This window comes from Lutra lutra, chromosome 5, assembly GCF_902655055.1.
Source record: "Lutra lutra chromosome 5, mLutLut1.2, whole genome shotgun sequence".
Lineage (NCBI taxonomy): Eukaryota > Metazoa > Chordata > Mammalia > Carnivora > Mustelidae > Lutra > Lutra lutra.
Window position 1 is genome coordinate 67,329,112 of NC_062282.1, and position 21,557 is coordinate 67,350,668.

Genomic DNA, 21,557 nt, shown 5'->3' on the forward strand with positions numbered 1-21,557 from the left:
TGGACTTGGGGAGAGATGCTCCCTATCACAAAATCATATAGAATTTCCACATTACAAACACAACAGAAGTCAATGACCTCAAGATCATAACTAATAGTAAGAGGTAGTGAAATAATTAAGATGGTTGAGTTTTGAGTATTTATTGCTTACAAAAATAGAAATTATTGAACTGTAAGTTTATATACTTCAATTTTTTAAAAGATTTTATTTATTTATTTGACAGACAGAGATCACAAGTAGGCAGAGAGGCCGGCAGAGAGGGGGGTGGGGGGAAGCAGGCTCCCTGCCAAGCAGAGAGCCCAATACGGGGCTTGATCCCAGGACCCTGAGACCGTGACCTGAGCACCTATATACTTCAATCTTAATAATGGCTGGGTTTGGGGTGCCTGGATGGCTCAGTTTTTAAGCATCTACCTTCAGCTCAGGTCATGATCCCAGGGTCCTAAGATCGAGCCAGGCATTGAGCTCCCTGCTCAGCTGGGAGCCTGCTTCTCCCTCTGCCCCTCCCCCTGCTTGTGCTCTCTCTGTCTCTCTCAAATGAATAAATAAAGTCTTTTAAAAAATAATGGCTGGGTTTAACAGCTGGATCACAAAATTCCGGAAAACTTAATAACTGGCTCTCACAAGCCTGTATGAAATGCTTTCAGTGCAGTTTTACCACAACCCTGACTTCCAAATGTCCAAGCAATGGGTCCATGAGCTCGACCAAAACACTGACACTGGTGCGTACAACATAGGGCCCGGAAGGGAGGAGCTCAGAGCACATTTCTCTCCCCCATTTTCATTTCACGTCTGGAAAAACTGAAGTCTAGCAAGTTTATACGCTCAAGTAAACACTGTGTACTGAAAATACCATAGGCTGGCTGGGTCTCCTATAACACATATCTCTGTTGTACTCATTTCACCAGAAAAAGACAATAGGAACCAGATTCCTTCTTTCTTAGAAGATTTTCAGGCTAATTATTCAGCTGTGAAGGTGTCCTCTCTTAGGTTTCGTGGCAAGCACTGAATGAGGGGGTGACCTTACTCAAAGGTCTTGGGCTCCATGTAATATACGAACTCTCAGCATGAAGATCTGTGAATTGACATTTAGGAAAAATGCACTGATGGACAAAGTTCTGTCACCCCTATTGTTTATAGTTCTACACAGACAGGCTTCCTTACCCCGGGGAAGTGGGTAGCAGGACTCACGTGAGACTTCTGGATGCATGCCCAACTAACAGAGGCCATTAGAAAGGGCCAACTCACAGTAGATTTAAAAAGAAATGCTTTCAAATTTCTGCTCACCAAGTAGCTGGGGAGGGGAGGGGGGCGGATATATAGCAATGGCTGGCCCTTACGTTTGAATTGTGGCGGCAAATTCAGTTAAAAAAAAAAAAAAAAAAAAAGAAGATCCCAAATATTTTATTTGCCTGCAGGTAGATTTTATTTCTGGCAGAAAACAAACGAGGGTTGAGTCTCTTGACAAAGGTAATTTTATTATTTATTTTTTTTTAAAGATTTTATTTATTTATTTGACAGAGAGAGAGAGAGATCACAAGTAGGCAGAGAGGCAGACAGAGAGAGGGGGAAGCAGGCTCCCCGCCGAGCAGAGAGTCCGACGCGGGGCTCGATCCCAGGACCCCGGGATCATGACCTGAGCTGAAGGCAGAGGCCCTAACCCACCGAGCCACCCAGGCGCCCCTGACAAAGGTAATTTTTAAACAGCAGGAGGAAATGCAGAGTTTTCCGTGCTTTCCTGAGATGTTGAAAGAGAACCTTGACAGACTAAGCTGAAATGTTGATCTCTGGGAGAATATATTATTTAAAGACTAGAGAAAAGGAGGGAAAAGCCAGGGAAAAAGGATCCAGAGGATCAAAATATTGCTATTTCCCCTCATAGAGAAAAGTATAAGGTAACTGGCAGGGAATACCATTAAACCTGGAATGAGGAACCATGTGGCCAAATTAATTACTAGAAAATGTCCTTTTGGTTATTAAAAGAGTGCCCTTTCTCTTAGGAAGGCATCTGATTCTTCAATGAGCTCAGCACCTAGTACATATAAAATAGGTTTCCATGAGATGATTTTGATTGAATGAATAAATACAAGAACATTGTGTTCTTCATTAAATGCTTTAGACACTTTCAAGGCAAAAGTCAGTTTTAAATAGCACATAAAATACAAAGCCACAGTGCCATTAAACAGAAGCTCAACGCCTAAGCATAATGTACTAAAACACTGTCATGTCACTCTATACATTACATAATACAAGACGATGATAATAATACAATTCCTTTTTGGCTTTTACTGCTTCTATAGACAGACTGACTTAATCCAAAACAGCTCTCTTAAAATAATCTTGTCACCACCCAAGGTGATTACTTCAAGGAAAACATTTGCTTGTGTGTTTACATCCTGAATTACTCATTTTTTTTTCAGAAACTAGACTCACCACTTAACAGTCAGAGCTCTTAGATTGTTATAAATTGGTTCAGAGGCTAAGGGCAAACAAGTTGTCCAAGGAAAAGTTCAAAGGAACCTGGGAAAACCACCAAGTGCCCTGCTAGGGGGTGAGGGCCTGGGCCCCTTATCCCATGACGGAGCTGGCTGGTGACCTCAGCTCTTACAGGTGTGATCAGCCAGCACCCCAATCCCCTGGTCGTGGTGGATTTCTTCAAAACATTAGACTCACAGGTGTTCACAGCATCTTATTACTTAAAGTATGCAAAAGTGGAGAGACCGTTGCTCATGCATAGCCATTGCTTTGTTGATGAGGAAAGAAGGCTTGTAGCTCTCTTAAATAGAACCTGAAGCTGTTGATCTGATTTCTCTCTGCTGTGAGGGTCCTCTCACCTTTCCTTGAACTCATCCACTCTCCCCACATCCCACCACATGCAGACCACACCATCTCTTCCAAGTGACATTGCTTTATGAGGCAAAGAACATTTTGCTACTTTTTTTAAAGGACTTGATTTATTTGAGAGAGCGTGCGAACAGGGAGAGAGGCAGAAGGAGAGGGAGAGAGAGAATCTCAAGCAGACTGCAATGAGCATGAAGCCCGACATGGGGCTTGATCTCACAACCCCAGGATCATGACCTGAGCCGAAACCAGGAGCAGGATGCTCAACTGAATGAGCCACCCAGGCTGCCCATTTTGCTATCATTTTTAAGGAATTCTGATCTCAGTTTTATGGTGAGTCCCTGTTATTATTGATCTCCTACCTACTTATTTTACCTTTTCTCTTTATACCTTACTATCTTCATTGTCTATTTTTGCAGTGCTGTAGAAGTTAGTATCATGAGTACAGATTCTATCTAGGATTGAGAGGAACATCCTTTAAATCAATATCATTTGAGAATGATAGAAACAAGAGGGAATATGGAGTTGGCAAGATGGGTGACAGATTTCCAGTTTTGACACCTGTGTGATCTTGGTCAAGGTTATTAATTCATTTCACTTGACTCTAGTTTATTCACCCAAAAAGAAAACATATTGACACATGTCGACACTGTTCTTCCCCATAGAACTGGCATAACACGTAATGTGTAAAACATTTGAAAATTCCAAATATTGGAAAATAATATAAAAACAGCTTTAAGAGTTATTGAAATATTTTGTCAGAGTGTGAATTTATCAAAATTATCATTGTAGAAGGATCAAGAAGGAAGAGCCATAGAGGCGATTTCCTACGATTAGCAGAATGACACCAGAATGCTGGGCTGACTCACCATTCAGTAGATTCTTACTGGCTAGGGTCATGGGTGTAACCATGGAAAGGATAAATTAGTAATTTCCAATCCTGATTTAATCCCACTTGACTGATGAACCTTCCAGGCAGCCCTGTTTAAATCACTGTACCTTCTACTGTATGAGTAACATCTAGAGTTTCCAGCAGATGACCACATCAGAGAAATAACGATGGGGAAGAAAATGTCCATGAGATAATTTCTGGAAAAGCTCTAACCTTTTTGGAATAATGTTGCTATAAAAATGGCAAATATTTTTAATACAGGAATAATTTCATGGAAGTAAAATATTACTTTTAATAAATGAACGAAACTTATTTTTTAAAGCAATTTTACACTAACAGCAAAATTGAACAGAAAGTACAGTTCCCATACACTCCCTGTCCCCCACATGCACAATCCATTTTGACATCACGCACCAAAGTGATTTATTTGTTACAATTGACAAACCTACAATGACACATCGCTCTGACCCAAAGTCCATAGAGTACATGAGGGTCCACTCTCAGTGCTGTATATTCTGTGGGTTTTGACTAGTGTTTAATGACATGTATGCATCATTGCAGCTTCCTACAGAACAGTTTTACTGCCCTAAAAATCCTCTGTGCTCTGCCCGGTCATTCCTCCTTCCCCACTAGCCCCTGGAAACCAGTGACCCTTTTAATGTCTCCATCGTTTTGCCCATCCCATAATATCACACAGCTGGAACGATACAGCATGTAGCTTTTTCAGATTGGCTTCTTTCACTTAGTAATATGAACTTAGTATTTCTTTTCATGGCTTGATAGCTCATTTCCTTTTAATGTGGAATCATAGTGCCTTACCTGGATGTACCACTGTTTATCCATTTGCTGGCTGAAGAACATCTTGGTTCTTTCCAAGGTTTGTCAGCTACCAATAAACATCCATGGTGCAGGTTGTTGTGTGGAAATAAGTCCCCGATTCATCTGGGTAAATGCCATGGAGTGCAATCACTGGATTGTATGGCAAGTATATTTCATTTTGTAAGAAACCGCCAAACGGTCTTTGAAAGTGGCTGTGCCGTTTGGCGTTGTCACCAACAGTGAATGAAAGTCCCTGTTACTACACATCCTCACAAGTATTTGGTGTCAGTGTTCCAGTTTCAGGCCATTCTGGTAAGAGGGACACGCTTATCTCATTGTTGCTTCAATCTGTAATTAAACATTGGAACATCTTCTCAGACATGTATTTACCATCTGCATATCTTCTTTGGTGAAGCATCTGTTAAGATACTTGGTCCATTTTTTAATCATGTGTTTGTTTTCTTACTGATTAGTTTTAAGATTTCTTTGTATGTTTGGATCTACAGTCCTTTGCCAGATGTGTCTTTTATCAGTGATCATTTTCACAGATTAGACCATGGTGATGTATGTAAAAAGTCATCATGTCCATGGTCATGAAGGGTTCATCCTATCTTATCTTCTAGGAGTTTTATAGTCTTGTATTTTATTTTTGGGTCTGTGATCCATTTTGAATTAATGTCGGTAAAGGGCATAAGGTCTGTGTCTGGATTTTTTTAAATTATTTTTATTTACATAAAATGTATTATTTGCCCCAGGGGTACAGGTCTGTGAATCATCAGTCTTACACAATTCACAGCATTCACCATAGGACATTATCCCCAATGCCCATAATCCACCCACCCTATCTCTACCCCTGGACCCCACAGCAACCCTCATGTGTCTGGATTTTTTTTTTTTTAACCTGGCTATCCAGTTTTTCCAGCAGAATTTGTTGAAGACTTTCTTTGCTTCATTATATTGTCCTTTGTTTCTTCGCCAAAGATCAGTGGCTCTATTTATGTGAGATATTTCTGGCATCTCTATCCTGTTCCAATTGACTTGTCTATTGTTTCCCCAACTTTTTAATCTGTGGTGTAGTATGTGACATGAAAATTCTGAGTCACTGTTGCTTAAGTATTGTTTTGTTCCCTTTTCTCTTTCCCTTGTCTTCTGCTGTTCCCGTTATGTATATTTGCACCTTTTACAGTTCTCTCTCAGTTCTTGGATAGCCTGTTGTGGTTTGTATCTCTTTTTCCTCTTTGCTTTTCGGTTTTAGGATTTTCTATCGTTCACTCCTCAATCTCAGAGATTTTCTCCTTAGCTTTCTCCAACCTACCATGAGCCCACCAAATGCACATTTTATTTCTTTTATAGTGTTCTTGATCTTTGCCACTTCTTTTTTATTCTTTCTTAGAATTTCCATCTCTCTGCTTAATATTATGCACCTGTCCATGCATCTTGTTTACTGTTCCATTAAATCCCTTAGCATGTTAGTCATAGCTTTTTTAAAAATTTCTGGTCTGGTAATTCCAACATGTGTGCCCTGTCTAACTAGTTCCGATGCTCGCTCTGTCTTTTAAACTTTGTTGGGCTTTCTACTATGCTCTATAATTTTTTTGTTGAAAGGTGGAGGTGATATATTAGGTAAAAGGAACTGGGGTAAACAGACCTTTAGGAACATAGCGGTGAGTGAGGGGGAGGGAAGCATTCTGTGGTCCTGTGATTGGACTCAGCTTTCCATAAGCCTGTGCCCTTGGATGGGGACTTCACAAGTGCTTCTCATTGTCCTTGCCCCTCCTAGGTGTGATAGGATGGCTAGAGGGGGTGGAGTTGGGTATGTCCCTTCCCCCAAGTCAGTTAGTCTCTGATGAAAGCCCAGCAGGTTAGGCTCTACTTAATGAGTTTCCCCTGAGGTTGAGTCTTGTCAAGAAGAAAGCGTTCTGGCACATTTCAAAGTGGTTCTCTTTCCCCTCATTTGCTCTAAGCAGGAGGGGATTTGCCTCTGAGGTTCCCTGAGAGAAACTGGTTTGAGCTCCTGGAGGCGAAACTCACCAAAGCATGAGGACTGTGTATGACTGCATGCCCGTGGGAGTTAAAAACTCTAACTTGTCCACGCTGAGCCTGCAGGCAATTCTCTCCTTGCTGTTCAGGTGTGTTTACCTCGGCACGGGTTCCTGCACAGGTGTCTGCGCTGGGAAGAGGTGACTGTCTTTATCCACCCTTTTGGTCGGCTTGGGGAGCAGTGGTCTGCCCTGTGACCTCTGCCTCTGATGGATCTCAGAGGAGTTGCTCTGACCACATGTCTGCTTTCTAGTGGTTGTTCGAGTGGAGCGGTGATGTCTCAGCCCTTTACGTGCCGGACTCAAAACAGTAAGTCGGAACTAGCATTTTTATTCTAAGTAAATGATGATTTCTGAAAATTAGGAGTGCAAAGTTGTGCCACAGAATACATACCAAATTCTTTGTTTCTCCTTGATGAAGCAGAAGACGTTGACTCCTTGGTTCAAAACCGCACCTAGGTGGGCTTACTCTGTATTACTCAAAATAGTCAGCGATGAGCATGTCAGCTGTTTTCTTGTAATAACACAAGACATTCAGTTTGAAAGTCGCATTTTTCTTACTTTCCATCATGGTTTTTCCTACATAGGGTGCAGTGGGGACTACTGTGTGGTAGTCACCATTACCCTTTGGGAGCCTCTAGTCCAAACTGAACTCTCTCCCTTGTACACACCAGCTGTGTTCATGAGTGATGGCAAAGCCAGGAGGAGAAGTACAACTTCCTTTGGTCAGTACTTGTTAGTCTTAGAATCCATAAAAAGCTCTAAAATATTAAAATGCTAAGAACAAGTCTCATGATATTAAAATAGTCTTTAAATGTAAGCAAGCGTTTTTGCACTGTTCATGTTTGCTGCCTATTTGCTTGAAAGGATCTAAAATTCATTCAAACTTGTCCAATTCCATGCTTTTTTTTTCTTCTGTTTTTCTCATCCAAACATGTATGGATTAATGGCTGAATCCTTCCCTATCAAGACATTGCCAGGCAATAAATCACTTCTATTTTAAGCAATACATTATTTCATTTATCTCTGATCAAGGCACCCAAACCGTTGCATAAATTGCTAAGACAAACCTAAAAGAAATAAGGGTTGGATACTGCAGTTAACCTTTTATTTCTTTGCAATTATTTTCAGATCCCTTGTTCAGTGGTCTCATTATTTTTCAATACTTGTTATCATCTCTGTTCCTGCTATCAGAAAATGTTTTATCCAGATTCCACATCATATGTGATCTATCCTAAGTTTGTTTGTAAGTATTTCCACGGCTTAAATGAAAGTGGAGAATGGTCATTTATCACTTTTGAAAGCTCAAGATTTTTTCACCGTCCTTCAGCACATCAGTGAGATAGGGCTTGGCTTTGAAACGAGCAGTCCGCAGCTCGGAGCTTACACTGGTGTGAGAGGCATTATAACGTCTGCATGGCTAGAACGTCCCATGGCTTTGCGATTTGTTTTTTCTTAGCTTCCTAAAGTTTCTGTGAGGCAGCCAATACAAAATGCAGAAAGTCCAAGTACTTGATGACTTAACATTTTCCATAGAGGGCTTTGAGTTCTCCTGGAGCAAAGCTTCAGTCAGAAACTAAGTGGCTTCCATGAGAAGTGGAATTCTGCCTCAGTACAACCTCAGGAAGGAGTAGGAATTCTTTCAAGATTGCAATGACAGACCTGAGCTCCTGCCATAGATTTGTATTCAAACGGGAGACTCCACATGGATAAGTAACCCAATTTGCAGATGTAGCCCGTGAACATCTAAAGCGTGTTCTGTGACCCAGCAAACATTCCCATGTGTGGAGGTCCCGGTCAGAGATGTGTCAGAGAGGGAGATGGCAGTTTTCCTTGAGCCTCTGCTCAGGCCAGTTCTGGCTTAGCTGCAAGCATTACATTTGAACGGGAATGGATTGTAAAGAGACGCTTCCATCTCCAGAGTTTCTTAGATGTCTGGCCTTGGGAACATGTCAGTAAGGAATGTTTTATTCTCTGAGTGCCCCAAGTGCTAATATAATTAATAATGCATCACTTTTTATTGCATACAATACCTAGGGATTAATTTCCAATTTCATTATAATGTTTCAGCAAGTATACAGATAGTTTTGACAGCTTTTATAGGTTACAGGTTTAACTATGAAAAAAATAATTTGGATATACCGATAATCACTTTTTCCTTCCAGATTCCTTTAATTGAGGTATAATGGACACCTAACACTTTATTAGTTTCAGGTGTACAGCATAATGACTCTATTTGTATGTGTTGTGGAATGATCACTACAACGAGTCTAGTTAACATCCATCACTTTTAACAATAACTCTAAAGATCTACTCTCTTAACAACTATCAAATATACAGTACAGTATTATTAACTCTAGTTTACCATGCTCCGCATTAGATCCTCACGACTCATGTATTTTATAACTTTCCAGTTCATACCTTTTGGCCCCCTTGTGGCAATCACCAACCTAGCATCTGTCTTCATGAACTTGTTTTTTTTTGTGGTGGGAGGGGTTAAATTCCACATATAAGTAAGATCACATGGTTTTTGTTTTTCTCTTTCTGGCTTATTTCACATAGTATAATGCCCTCAATGCAATTTGTTACAGATGACAAGACTTTTTTTTTAATGGCAGAGTAATAATCCATTGTGAATACGTATCACGCTTTTTAATTCATTTATCCATCAATTGACACTTAGATTGTTTCCACGTTGTGGCTCTGGTAAATAATGCTGTATTGGATATAGGGTGCACGCTTCTGTTTTTAGTTTTTTGAGCAAACACCATACTCTCTTCATATTTACATTCCCACCAACAATGCACAAGGGCTCCCTTTTCTCCACGTCCTTGCCAACACTTATTTCTTATCTTTTGGATAACAGCCATTCTGACAGATGGAAGGTGATATCTCATTGTGGTTTTGATTCAGGCTTTCTTGATGAATAGTGATGTCAAGCACCTTTTCATGCATGTGTTGACCATTTAAATGTCATCTTCGGAAGAATGTTTATTGAGATCCTTTTAAAAAAAATCAACTTGGCTTTTTTTGACTATTGAGTTGTAGGAGTTCTTGATATATTTTGGATATTAATGTCTTATCAAATATATGATTAAAGTATTTTATTCTGCTTGGTAAGTTGCGTTTTCATTTTGTTAGGGTGTCCTTGCTTTATGGGGGCATAATAGGGGCATAGTAGTTTGGTGGAGTTCCATTTGTTTATTTTTGTTTTTGTTGACTTTGCTTTTGGTGTCAAATTCAAAGAATTATTGCCAAGACCGGTATCAAGAGCAGCTTATCACCTGTGTTTTCTTCTAGGAGTTTTGTGGTTTCAGGTCAAACATTCGAGTCTTTAATCCATTTTGAGTTAATTTTTGTGTGTGGTGTAAGAAAGTAGTCCAGTTTCATTCCTTTGCATGTGACTATCTAGGTGCTTCCAGACACCATTTGTTGAAGAGGCTGTCCTTTCCCAGTTGTATATGCTTGGCTCCTTTGTTGTAAATTAATCAACCACACATGTGTGGGTTTATTTCTGGCCTCTCTATTCCATTGCATTAATCTCTTGTTTTTAATGCCAAAACCATACTGTTTTGATGATGATAGCTTTGTAATATAGTTTGAAATTGGCCAGTGTGATGCCTCTAGCTTTGTTCTTCTTTCTCAAGATAGCTTTGGCTATTCAGAGTCTTTTGTAGTTTATAAATTTTAGGATTGTTAGATTCTATTTCTGTGAAAAATGTCATTGGAATTATGATAGGGAATGCATTAAATCTGTAGATAGTTGAGCTGAAGACTTTCTCAGATGTCACGGCCTTGTGATATTTGGAATTAAAGTTAAATTTAGCTGAACAAAATTCTTAATGTAAATTAATGTAAACTTTATCTTTAACACACATGGGTTAGGTTACATTCTTTGTACTGTTGGAATACGCCTTCTCAGAAGGTAGTTACAATGAGAAAACGATGTTACAGTAACTTGGTTTTTTTAACACCATCTAAATTCTGTCAGTAGTAGAACCCAGAAGGAGAAAGGAGCTATAGTTTCATGTTGAAATGGAAGCTTTCTAATATTAGAAAAGGTCAGAAATAAAACCAAAGGTTACAACCTTCATTTTAAGTGACACGCCTCTTTGGAAGTGTGGAATGTAATGCTGATAAAATTTGGAAATCCCTGTTTACTTTATTTCCCTTTCTCCTTTGGCTTCTGTTGCAAGCTGGTTACTCAATAATGTTGAAACATTATGAATTGCCCGCTCAAAGGTTTTGCCACTTTTACCATCTATAAAGCTTAAAGGGGTCGTGGGAGAATTCATTTATCAGACAGTGGGATAGTTTTCCTATTCACTTTGACTAGATCAATTCACAAAATTATTTTTCTCAGTAACAATGGAGATAAGCTCTAAAGATAGAAAATAAATTCACTCTCGAGCATTTCTAAGAAAGCAGGAAAGAAACAAAGAGTATGTGGAGATGAAAACCAATCAAGCATCTTTGTGTGATGATGCAGAAGTGCAGTGACTTTGGAGTTGCAAGTATGTTTCAGAATTAAAGGCCTTGAAGTTCAACATGACGTTTCCAAAACTTTTGAGGGTAATCTGTCCGATGGGGGCCAACACACACAGTATTTCTCCCCTTATGTAAGCTATTCTGTTTCATACATTTAAACATTCCTTCTTTTTTCTGCTCCAAGCATGGGATTCTGAACTCCAGCAGACAATGAACAGAAACCCAAAGATCAGTGTGTCTCTAAAGGATTATATTGCTGCCATTGCTTCCCAGACTATACGTTTATTGAGCGAAACTTAACTCCTTTAAGCTTTTCAGTAATTCACTCCTTTTGTCCATGTCAAGATGAAGTGGTCCCTTGTTTCTAACAATGGACCACATCATCAAAGCCCCTGGAAATGCACAAAGCAAGGAGGCAGGTCACACTTGCCAACAGTCACCACTCTCACCACTGTGTCACACGCAGGCAAAGCCAGTGCCTCAGGGGACTGAGGGCCATTGGGCGAAGCCACTGCCCTGGATGGAAGAATTCACTTACCACACAAATGCAGTCCATGACCGAATTCTTGGGACGAATTTTATTTTGCTCACAGATAGCTGCAAACCAGGAACATGATTCTCAACCTGCCTGCAAGATGGTTATAAGTAAAAGGCAAATGGAGGAAAAAATAATCCGAGAAGACGGTATCAAAGAATGATCCCTCCCCATGGAGAAAATGGCGTATTCTATTCAGAAATAATTCCTCTTTGGTTTTGTCTGCATTTGCTTCCTTTGTTTATGAGAATCTGGCACAACAGAATTCCATGTTTCGGATGGGAAAATGAGGCCTCTTTTCCAAAGAAGTTGGATGCAAACGATCTAAGAAGGAAAAAAAAAATGGGGGGGGGTACCATTATGCAATCCTTTCTCTCTTTTTTTTTTTTTTAAGGCAGTAGCTACTGCAGTCAGACGCTTCCTCTCTGCTCCATCTGCACGAAATCTATTTTATCAGTGTTCACACCACGTTGTAATTTTAAAGCTAATGTCTGTCTCCTTCAGTAACCTATAAGCTCCTTGCAGGCACTATGATGTCCCTCTTGTTTCTTTTTTTTTTTTCTATTTTAAAATTTGCAAACTTAATATTTGGACATGGTTAAAAAAAATCAGAGTAGAAGTTCATATAATGAAAAACAACTTTTTCCTGCTCTGGAATAATGCTCCGCTCGCCAGAAGCCACCGTGATAGGTTTTTCTGTGTGTGTCTTTCAGGAGATTTCTGGGCACACACGCATTTATAACAAGACAGCACTGTTACAGAACTTACTCTGAGCATTATTTATTTCCCTCCAATAGTATTTTCAAAAAAGTTTTCCACATGACCCTATGATTAACCTCCTCCTTCTGAATAACAGCGGGACATTCTTTTTTCTAGATATGACATATTTATTTAACTGCTGTCTTAGGAACAGACATTTACATTGTTTCTGTTTTTGTTACAAACAAAACCTCAGACATCCTACTTGATCCTTTGAACAAGTTGGAACAAATTCCTTTGAATTTACCGGCATGTTAAATTTCCAAAATCCATCGATGGTGTGTGATACTTTCCCCACATCTTAGTGCTGTGTACCATTAAACATGATGACCTTTTCCAATCTGATAAATGAAATACAGCATCTTGTCTAAATTTGTGTTTGGGGGGGCACTGGTTGGCTCAGTTGGTTAAGTGTATGCCTTTGGCTCCGGTCATGATCCCAGGGTCCAGGGATCTCCGCGTTGGGCTCCCTCCTCAATGGGGAGTCTACTTCTCCCTCTGTCCCACCCCCATTGCTCATGCTTTCTAACTCTGCTCTCTCTTAAATAAGTAAAAATAAAAATCTTTAAAAAATTTATTTAATTTCATGCAATAGTAGAACAGGTCCTTAGATTTCACCCCCTCCCTCTACAAAAATGATTTTATACTGATGTTGAATTAGTTTCATTTGAGAGCATTCACTGATGCTGACTGTCCGCTCTCTGCATTACCTACTTGGTGAATTCTCTATGACCACGTGATCCAGATTCTTTCCCTTGCCAAGCTGTATACTGATTCTTTCTATGATGGACTGTTGTGTTCATAAAATGAAAGATTATTTTAATGCTGACTTCAGTAAGATATCCTAAGACAAACTGACCACCTAGAGATAACATGATGCTTTTTAAAGCCAAATGGAAATGGATTCAGATCATCTTCCATTTGTGATTATTGGTACCACTATTCCTTTTTATCACTCCAGGGAATGAGAGCTAAACATACTTCCCTTAAATACATCAAAGGTATTTTGATGGTTTGTATCAAGATTTTTGCCAAGTGTCTTCAGTTTCTATTCCTTTTCAGCCATCAATCTCTACTGTCTGACAAATGTTTACCCAGATGAGTCCCCTACCTTTTTGTTAAAAGTACCCCATTCAACTTCATATTTCCAATACTTAACCCATTGCCTGGCCAGTAGGAGATGCTTATCTTTGTAGCTACAGTGCATAGGCCAAGCGTTGCTCCAAACCTTGTATGTATTAATGAATTTAATACTCATAACAAGGAGTATTAATGAATTTAATACTCATAACAAGGAGTATTAATGTTAAGAAATAGTACCACCATTTTACAAATGACAAAACAGAGTTGAAATGATAGTCCGAGGTCACCTTACTAGAAACTTAGGCAATCAGGCTCCAGATCCTATGTTCATAATCACTGAGCTATGCATACTCAAGCAATAATAATTTCACAGAACTGACTGCATTGAGCACTTTCATAGATCCCAGGACCAGTGAGGGGATGAGTGAAGTCTGATAACTCAGCAGATGGGGCAGCAACTCTCACTCACCTTCCAAAGTATTTTATGCTCCTTTAAATACCAGGGAAACATTTCTTCTGCATGTGTCTGACATACTTGCCATTTATAATTCTCCCAGAACATCATAAAGCAATTTAGGTTGGCTATTTTCATCATTCAGTTTATTTCTCTTTAAATGAAATATTCATTTTAATTAACATGCAAGTCACATCCTCTCCAAATGTTCTTTACTGCATTTCCATGAAATCATGCAAGTACACCCTTTGAAATGTTTTCTTTTGATTCAACAAACATTGATGCAGTGTGGAATAAAACATATTTTAGATTTGTATGATTCACTGAAATTAATAAAGCCCTTCTTTGTAAACCGTTTTTGTTATCTCCTACAACCCTGCAAAGTAAGTAGAGTGGGTGTGATATTTCATTTATAGATAAGTAAAATGAAGTTAAGGCACTTAAGTATGTAGCACTCAAAGTAGCATTTTTCTCCACGACACTGTGTTTATAGATAATATTGTGTTAAGTGGTTGACTGCGGTTACATGCCATTTTCCTCAAAATTCTAGGTTCCAATAGCTATTATTGAGTGGGGACCTGCTGTGTCATAAGACCGATATTAAATAATATAGTATTATTGTTCAGAGAAGAGCGTGATTAGTTCTGGCTTGCCTACTGATCAGTTACACAACCAATGCATTTCCTGGAGAATACATCCCCACTGTCTTTGACAACTACTCTGCGAATGTTATGGTAGATGGAAAACCGGTGAACTTGGGCTTATGGGATACAGCTGGACAAGAAGATTATGACCGATTACGTCCCTTATCCTATCCGCAAACAGATGTATTCTTAATTTGCTTTTCTCTTGTGAGTCCTGCATCATTTGAAAATGTTCGAGCAAAGTGGTACCCTGAAGTGCGACACCACTGTCCCAACACCCCCATCATCTTGGTGGGGACTAAACTTGATCTCAGGGACGACAAAGACACGATCGAGAAGCTGAAGGAAAAGAAGCTGACTCCTATCACCTACCCGCAGGGTCTGGCCATGGCTAAGGAGATCGGTGCGGTAAAATACCTGGAGTGCTCAGCGCTCACGCCCCGAGGCCTCAAGACAGTGTTTGACGAAGCGATCCGAGCGGTTCTCTGCCCGCCTCCCATCAAGAAGAGGAAGAGAAAATGCCTGCTGTTGTAAATGTCCGCCCGCTCCCCCCACCCCGCCCTGTCCCCCTCGGAACCTTTGTACGCTTTGCTCAAAAATGGTGGAGCCTTCGCACTCAATGCCAAGTTTTTGTTACAGATTAGTTTTTCCATAAAAACCATTTTGAACCAAAAAAAAAAAAAAAAAAGGCTGAAGGAGTAGGGTGTGGCAAGCAAGACCCAAGGATAAAAAGAACATGGACCTAAAAAAAAAAAAAAAAAGAAGAAGAAGAAGATGCAGAAGACTATTCCAGGTAGAAGGATAATCAAAGAAGGATTTCTCTAGTTGCCAAAACATGGCAGATGCAGCTAACATGGGACCTCTTCTGCCTTAAACACCTAAAGGTTCTGGGAAGAAACTTTTAAAAATAATGTAAATACATAACTAATGTTGCAAAAGAAAAATAATAACTTGAGGGGGCAATCCTCCTGGTGTCAGAACAAAGGAGGCAGCAGAGACTGATACTACTAGGGTCGGGAGGGATGATATCAGACCCCCAATTAGGCTTTAGACACTTTGAAGCTCAAGATTTAATGTCCACATGGAAACAGAAGATAAGAACTGGAATTCAGCATGAACATAGGAAGGGCAGCTCACACCATGAAAGGAAGCTAGAAAAATCACATTGTCAGGACCAAGGATGGGAAAGAATGTCCTGAGGAGTGCACAAGAAAAAAATCTCTAGAAAATAACTCCCTTGGTAAAACAATCTTCCAAAAGAAAACTTGATAATAAATCATTGAGAGGCCAGTGATCCCTCTATGGCATCAGATATTGTAAAAACATTAATATTGTTCAGGGATGTCATTTCTACAACCCAGGCCACTTAGGATTATCAAAGATAAAATAGTTCCTACTGAAGATGAGCTCACGATAAGTATTAGAAGACCTCAGGAAGTGATACACCCTGAGTGAAAATCAGCACGCATAAAGTAAACAGAGTAATACCTCCAAGAAGCTGAGATAACAAAGCAATCTGAAAGAACAAAGTAATGATGCTTTTATTATAGAGGGATAAACAAAGGAATGGAACCCATAAGGAAAACAAAGACATCAGGACAAAAGACTTCAGGAAGAATAAAAAGAAATTTCTAGAAATGAAGCATGTGGCCTTGAAATTGTCAGCGTTGAACAGTAGATTGTAAACAGTTATGTAAGGCATCTGAGGCAGCCATGATTTTGGGCCACTAAGATCTTCTGTAAGGGGAAATAATGTACGGGTGGCTTAGTTCTTTTACCCTGAATCTGCTGTTACTTTGGTTCATGCCAAGATGAGGCTTCCAACAGCCTGGTTCCAGCCAGAGCATCATTGTACTAGGGAAACTGAGGCAGACCTTGTGCTATGATTCTCAAGACTCCACTTGATGCCAAGGCTTCCTACTGGTCTAGCTGAAACTTTATCAGGCTATTTAAGACACTGCTTGCCCAACCCTCCCTCTTTCCCAGGTGTTAAACCTGAATCCCAGTCTGTCATCTCTCTCCTCTAATGCTTCCCTTTTTTCTTCATTGTCACTGCACTCAGTAGATGTCTTGTACTCTAATCCCAGCTTGATGGCTGCTTCTTAGGGGTCCCAAGAAAATGCAGAACAAGATCTGAAATATAAATCGGAGAATAATCATCTGGACAGCAAGAACATGATATGAACTACCATCTAAAATTGAGGGTAAAGATAAAACATTATAAACAAGACATTTTACTCCTAGACCCTTGCTAATGTAGTTCAGGAATAAGAAACAACAAACCCAAAATGAAGGAATGGGCCCTAGAAAAAATAGTGGTAAAATGTGGATATTTTTAAACATGGAATTAAATTTAAAAAGCAACCACAACAAATGATAAAATTGGTGGGATCTTTTTTTTTTTAAGATTTTATATATTTATTTGCTGGAGACAGAGGATAAGCAGAGGAAGCTGCAGGCAGAGGGAGAAGCAGGCTCCCAATTGAGCAGGGAGCCCAATGTGGGGCTCAATTCCAGGACCCCGAGATCATGACCTGAGCTGAAGCAGATGCTGAATCTACTGAGCTACCCAGGTGCTGCAATTAGTGGGACTTTAAAAACCACCCCAAAATCCTGGGCCATAATAGCTTGGCAGTTGGACAAAGAGGCACAGTTCAATCATCCTATGGACCTTTTATTATTCTGGAAAAGGATAGATCTATTTGAATAAATTAACCCTTCCTAAGTCACGTAGGCATACAAAAGTAAAGGTAGAATTGCTTATAAACATGCCAGTTTGTACATAGGTGTTTAGCACCACTTATTCCCCAACTCCCACTAAAATGGCCACAAATGAGTAAGAAAGAAGGAACCCACAAGAAAGAAGGGAACAGAGGGGATGGTAGCACAGAGCCTCGTGTTTAAGAAATAGATTGGCAACACAAAGTGTAGGAACTGGAAGAAGGTATTAGAGCAGGGAAAATAGAAATTCAGGAGCATCTAACAGGTGAAACCCATATGAAAGCATCAGACTCCTGTCACAGCATCAGGAAAGACAGGGGCAGTGGGGGCAACAGGTTGTTGGTGTTGGAAAGTTGGGTCTTGCGGTGTTGGTGTTGCGGAAGTTGGGTCTGGAGGATGTGTGACGGAAGAACAGTACCAAGAGAGTCTGAACCTCACACCGCCTCTGTGCTGCCAACTCCCCTCCCCTCAGTGCAGCAGAAAATAGAATTTGGTCTCTGCAGAACCTGGGCTAGAGAAGTGGAGAGCTCTGGGTCCTGGACATGTCTGCAGCAGAGGTGCGGCGCTATGATGACTACAGTTCCCTAAAGCTGCAACTTGGACCTCAGCCACATCTCTGCGCACTGAGCATGCGGAAGCCGGGCTCCCACTCTCAGATGGGAGATCTGAAGTTTCCTCTTAAATGGAACTAACCAACCCAAAAGGACAGAACACAGGACAAAACAAAACAAGATCACATTCTCTATCACTTGGGGAGGACAGCAGAGTGATAGAAATTCTAGTTTGCTTTTAAGGGCCTTGTTCTTAAATATGAATAGACAGCTACTGTCATCATTGCTACTCAATAAGGGGAAACCCCCATCATAAAAAAAAAAAGGAGAAATAAAAATAATTGAATAAAGAAGAAAAAGAGGACTTGGAAGATGAAGCAGATCTTTCAATGTAGCTGTGATTAATATTCTGTGAAAGACAAAGTTACTACATCATAACAAGAATTTTCATTGAAAAAGTAGAGAATAAAAAAAAAAACTGGAAAGGCAAAACAAGATTATCAGAACAGACATTTTCACAGAAGAGTCGGTATACAAAATTGAAAACATATTCCAGAAAGTAGAACGAAAAGCACAGGTAGACAACAGGAGAGAACGGATAAGAAAATTAAAGAACCACTTCAAGAGCTCTAATACCCAAATAACAGGGATTTTAGAAGTAGAGAACAGAAATTCTGGAAAAGAAAATGTCAAATGTGTAACACAGAGAGCTTGGAAGACAAAAGGTCATGGGACTCCAGACTTGAAACGCTTGGGTGAGTGCACAGTAGAATGAGTGGGGAAAAACAATTCCTTAGGAAAGCTCACCACTGTGAAATATCAGACCAATATATTCAGATACAAACTTGAAGGTTTCCAGGACAAATCACACAGAGAGAGAATAATGTCATTATACCTCCCGACAGAAATACTGTAAAGTAAGATGCAGTGTGAAAATGCTTTTGAGGTTCCAAGGGAAAATGATTTTCAATTTAGAATTCCATACCTGAATGCCTACACAAAGAATCAAATATGAGAGCAGGATAAATATATTTCAGACATTTATCAGGTTCTGATAAAAATTTATTTCCTGGGCACTTACTTTTTAAGTTATCTATGGAAAGATACATTGTCTCAAAACAGATGGATGAACTAAGAAATAGAAGTTATGGGGTTGAGAGGCAGGAGAGCCAAAATACAAATACCAGGATAAGTGTACAGAGAAAATTCTAGAAAAAAGGCATAGTAGTAACTCAACAGAGTGTCTAAAATTTAAAAATTTTAAAGTAATGTTGTTTAAAGATTTGACCATTATTAGAAGAAAGACTGAAAGGAGATGCTCCTGGAGAGTGGAATTGAAGAATAGGAAGGCTCAGCTTACTCCTTTATATAATAAGCCTTAAATATATATTATTATATATTAAATATTATATATATTAAATATATATTAATATATATTTTTATATATTAAATATATACATAATAAGCCTTAAATATAAATTTCTTATATTTTTGTAAGAAAATTAACTTTTTCAGGTAAGTGCTCCTACAAAGTATAGAAATTAAGTCGGTGTAGGGGGCAGTCCGTGAAGTGGAAAATGGGAATTATGGAAATATTTATTAATCCAATTGAAAAAGAAGGAAAAAATCATTAAAAGCAGAAAGTAAGATCACAGAAGTAAATCTAAAATATAAATACAAAATTAAACATGTCAGAGGAAAATCAAAAAGTCATATATGTAATAATAAAACTCAGCCCTCTGCTATTTAAAAGACATAATTACATGTAACAATGCAGGAAAGTAGACATTTCAAATACAGAAAAAGATACACCAAACAAAAACCATAGGAAAGGTGCTATTGTAAGATCAATATCAAATAGATCATAAGACAAAAGATTTATTAGGGACACTAATTTTTACATGTGGATAAAATAATATAGCCAGAAACCATAATTCTGAGTTCTTGTGAGCCTCACTATGCAGCCCCAATTATACAAAGAAAAATTGAAAGAATTTCAAGGAAAAGCGAAAAATGTCAAAGTTTGGCCAAGTAGAACGTGTTTTAAGAGCATAATTAACAACCTTGGATGAACATAAATGAGTGTGTGAGTGTAGATATAAATATAGGTACAGAAATGGATAAAGGTACAGATTTGTTTGTGTCTTTATATATGATTTATTGAACTATCAATCTTGTTAAAAAGTGCAAGGAGAAACTAGCTCATCTTTCCACCTCTAAGGACTCTCTCCTAAATGTAATCTTGACAAGCTCTGAGCTTCCTTCACTGAATACAGATCTAGTCCAATGTGACCACACGCACAGCCTCACTCAATTGTAGATGATTCTCTTCCTCAGCTCGCGGTCATGGGGTCAAAAGCCTTCCCTGGGCAAGTAGAATTTGGTTGTTGGCTTCTGGCTTTGTCCTCGGGACACACCCTTCCTTACTTCCTAGATGAGTTTGTGGCCAATGGGGGAAAGAAGGAGCATCAAAATGGGATTAGGGAAAGAGGAACAATCTTGGAAGGCTCACAGAATTACAGTCTGGTGTGAAATTGTGCCCTATATGCCACACCCCAATTCTGGCTCTTTCTCTAAAGAGGCGCTTCTATGGGTTTTTTTGTTTGTTTTGTTTTGTTTTTAAGAGACAACCTTAAAGTTGCTTCTAAAGCCCCAGCTTGGCTTCTAATAGTTCACCCTTCTGTCGTAGTCACCTCATCCCCCCCCAAGTCATGCTCGTGGGGGGGTGTCTCCCTCTCACACATCTATAAAATCTTGAAAGATTTCATGCATAGATATTACGCATCTGCTTCTGCCTCTACAGACGGTGAAAGTACATTCCATCTTCAGAAGGATGCTTTAGCCAAGCTCATACCTTTTGAATATTCATTCATGAGTCAGGGGCTGATTACTGTGTCCCCAAATTCTAGGGACTAGGTGTCTAGCTCTCTAATTGGTTCTTCGAAATGTGCTCCTTGATTAAAATGAGAATAGCATTAGTAGCACATCTGGATGGAGTAGACAAACACCGAGGCTCTCCTACTCTCTCGAAAGAAATATTTCCTTTCTGACGCTTTGTCATCCCATAACCAGTCCCCCAGGCTGGTCCCACACCCTCTGCAAGTGAGGGATGACCTACAGGTGATAAAACCAGTTTCCCCTTCTCTCAAAATTCCTAGCAGAGATGTATGTGAACAAGCTCTGTGACTTCTGCTGTAACACCCAGACAACAAAAGAGGTCACATCTTGACACCACCCTGCATCCACAATACAAACCCTTAGGAAAAAAACACAGTGTAGGGATGTCTGGGTGGTTCAGTCAGTTAAGCATCTGACTGTGGCTCAGGTCATGATTTCAGCGTCCTGGGATGGAGTTTTACATCTGGGTCCTTGCTCAGCAGGGAGTCTGCTTCTCCTTCTATCTGCAGCTTCCCCTGCTTGTGCTCTCTCTGCTCACTCTCTGACAATAAAGAAATAAAATCTTAAAAAAAAAAATCCACAGTGCAAGTTTCAACATTCAGCATCAAAGAACTGACATGATATGAACCATGTTTTTGTATGTCAGTGCAGTAAAATTAAAGATTAGTAAGTAAAAAGATGAACAAAATCCATATGTATAGGAAAGTATAAGACACAATTCTCAACAAGGCATTGTGAAAGACAAATGAAATTAGAAAATAATTAGAATTACAAAAAAAATCCACGTGTATCCAAACTTGTGCATTAAAATGGAATTTAAAGAAAAAGGTAAA

At 39.4% G+C, this 21,557-nt stretch overlaps 1 protein-coding gene across 1 annotated transcript; it reads left to right on the forward strand.

Annotated features, from left to right (window-relative positions):
* Positions 1-11,074: 11,074 nt before the first annotated feature.
* LOC125101158 (ras-related C3 botulinum toxin substrate 1-like) lies at positions 11,075-15,203 on the forward strand. The gene is made up of 2 exons (XM_047731785.1): positions 11,075-11,105; positions 14,553-15,203. The coding sequence occupies exons 1-2, from the start codon at positions 11,075-11,077 to the stop codon at positions 15,086-15,088; spliced, it is 567 nt and encodes a 188-aa protein (XP_047587741.1). The 3' UTR covers positions 15,089-15,203.
* The last annotated feature ends 6,354 nt before the right edge of the window (positions 15,204-21,557 follow it).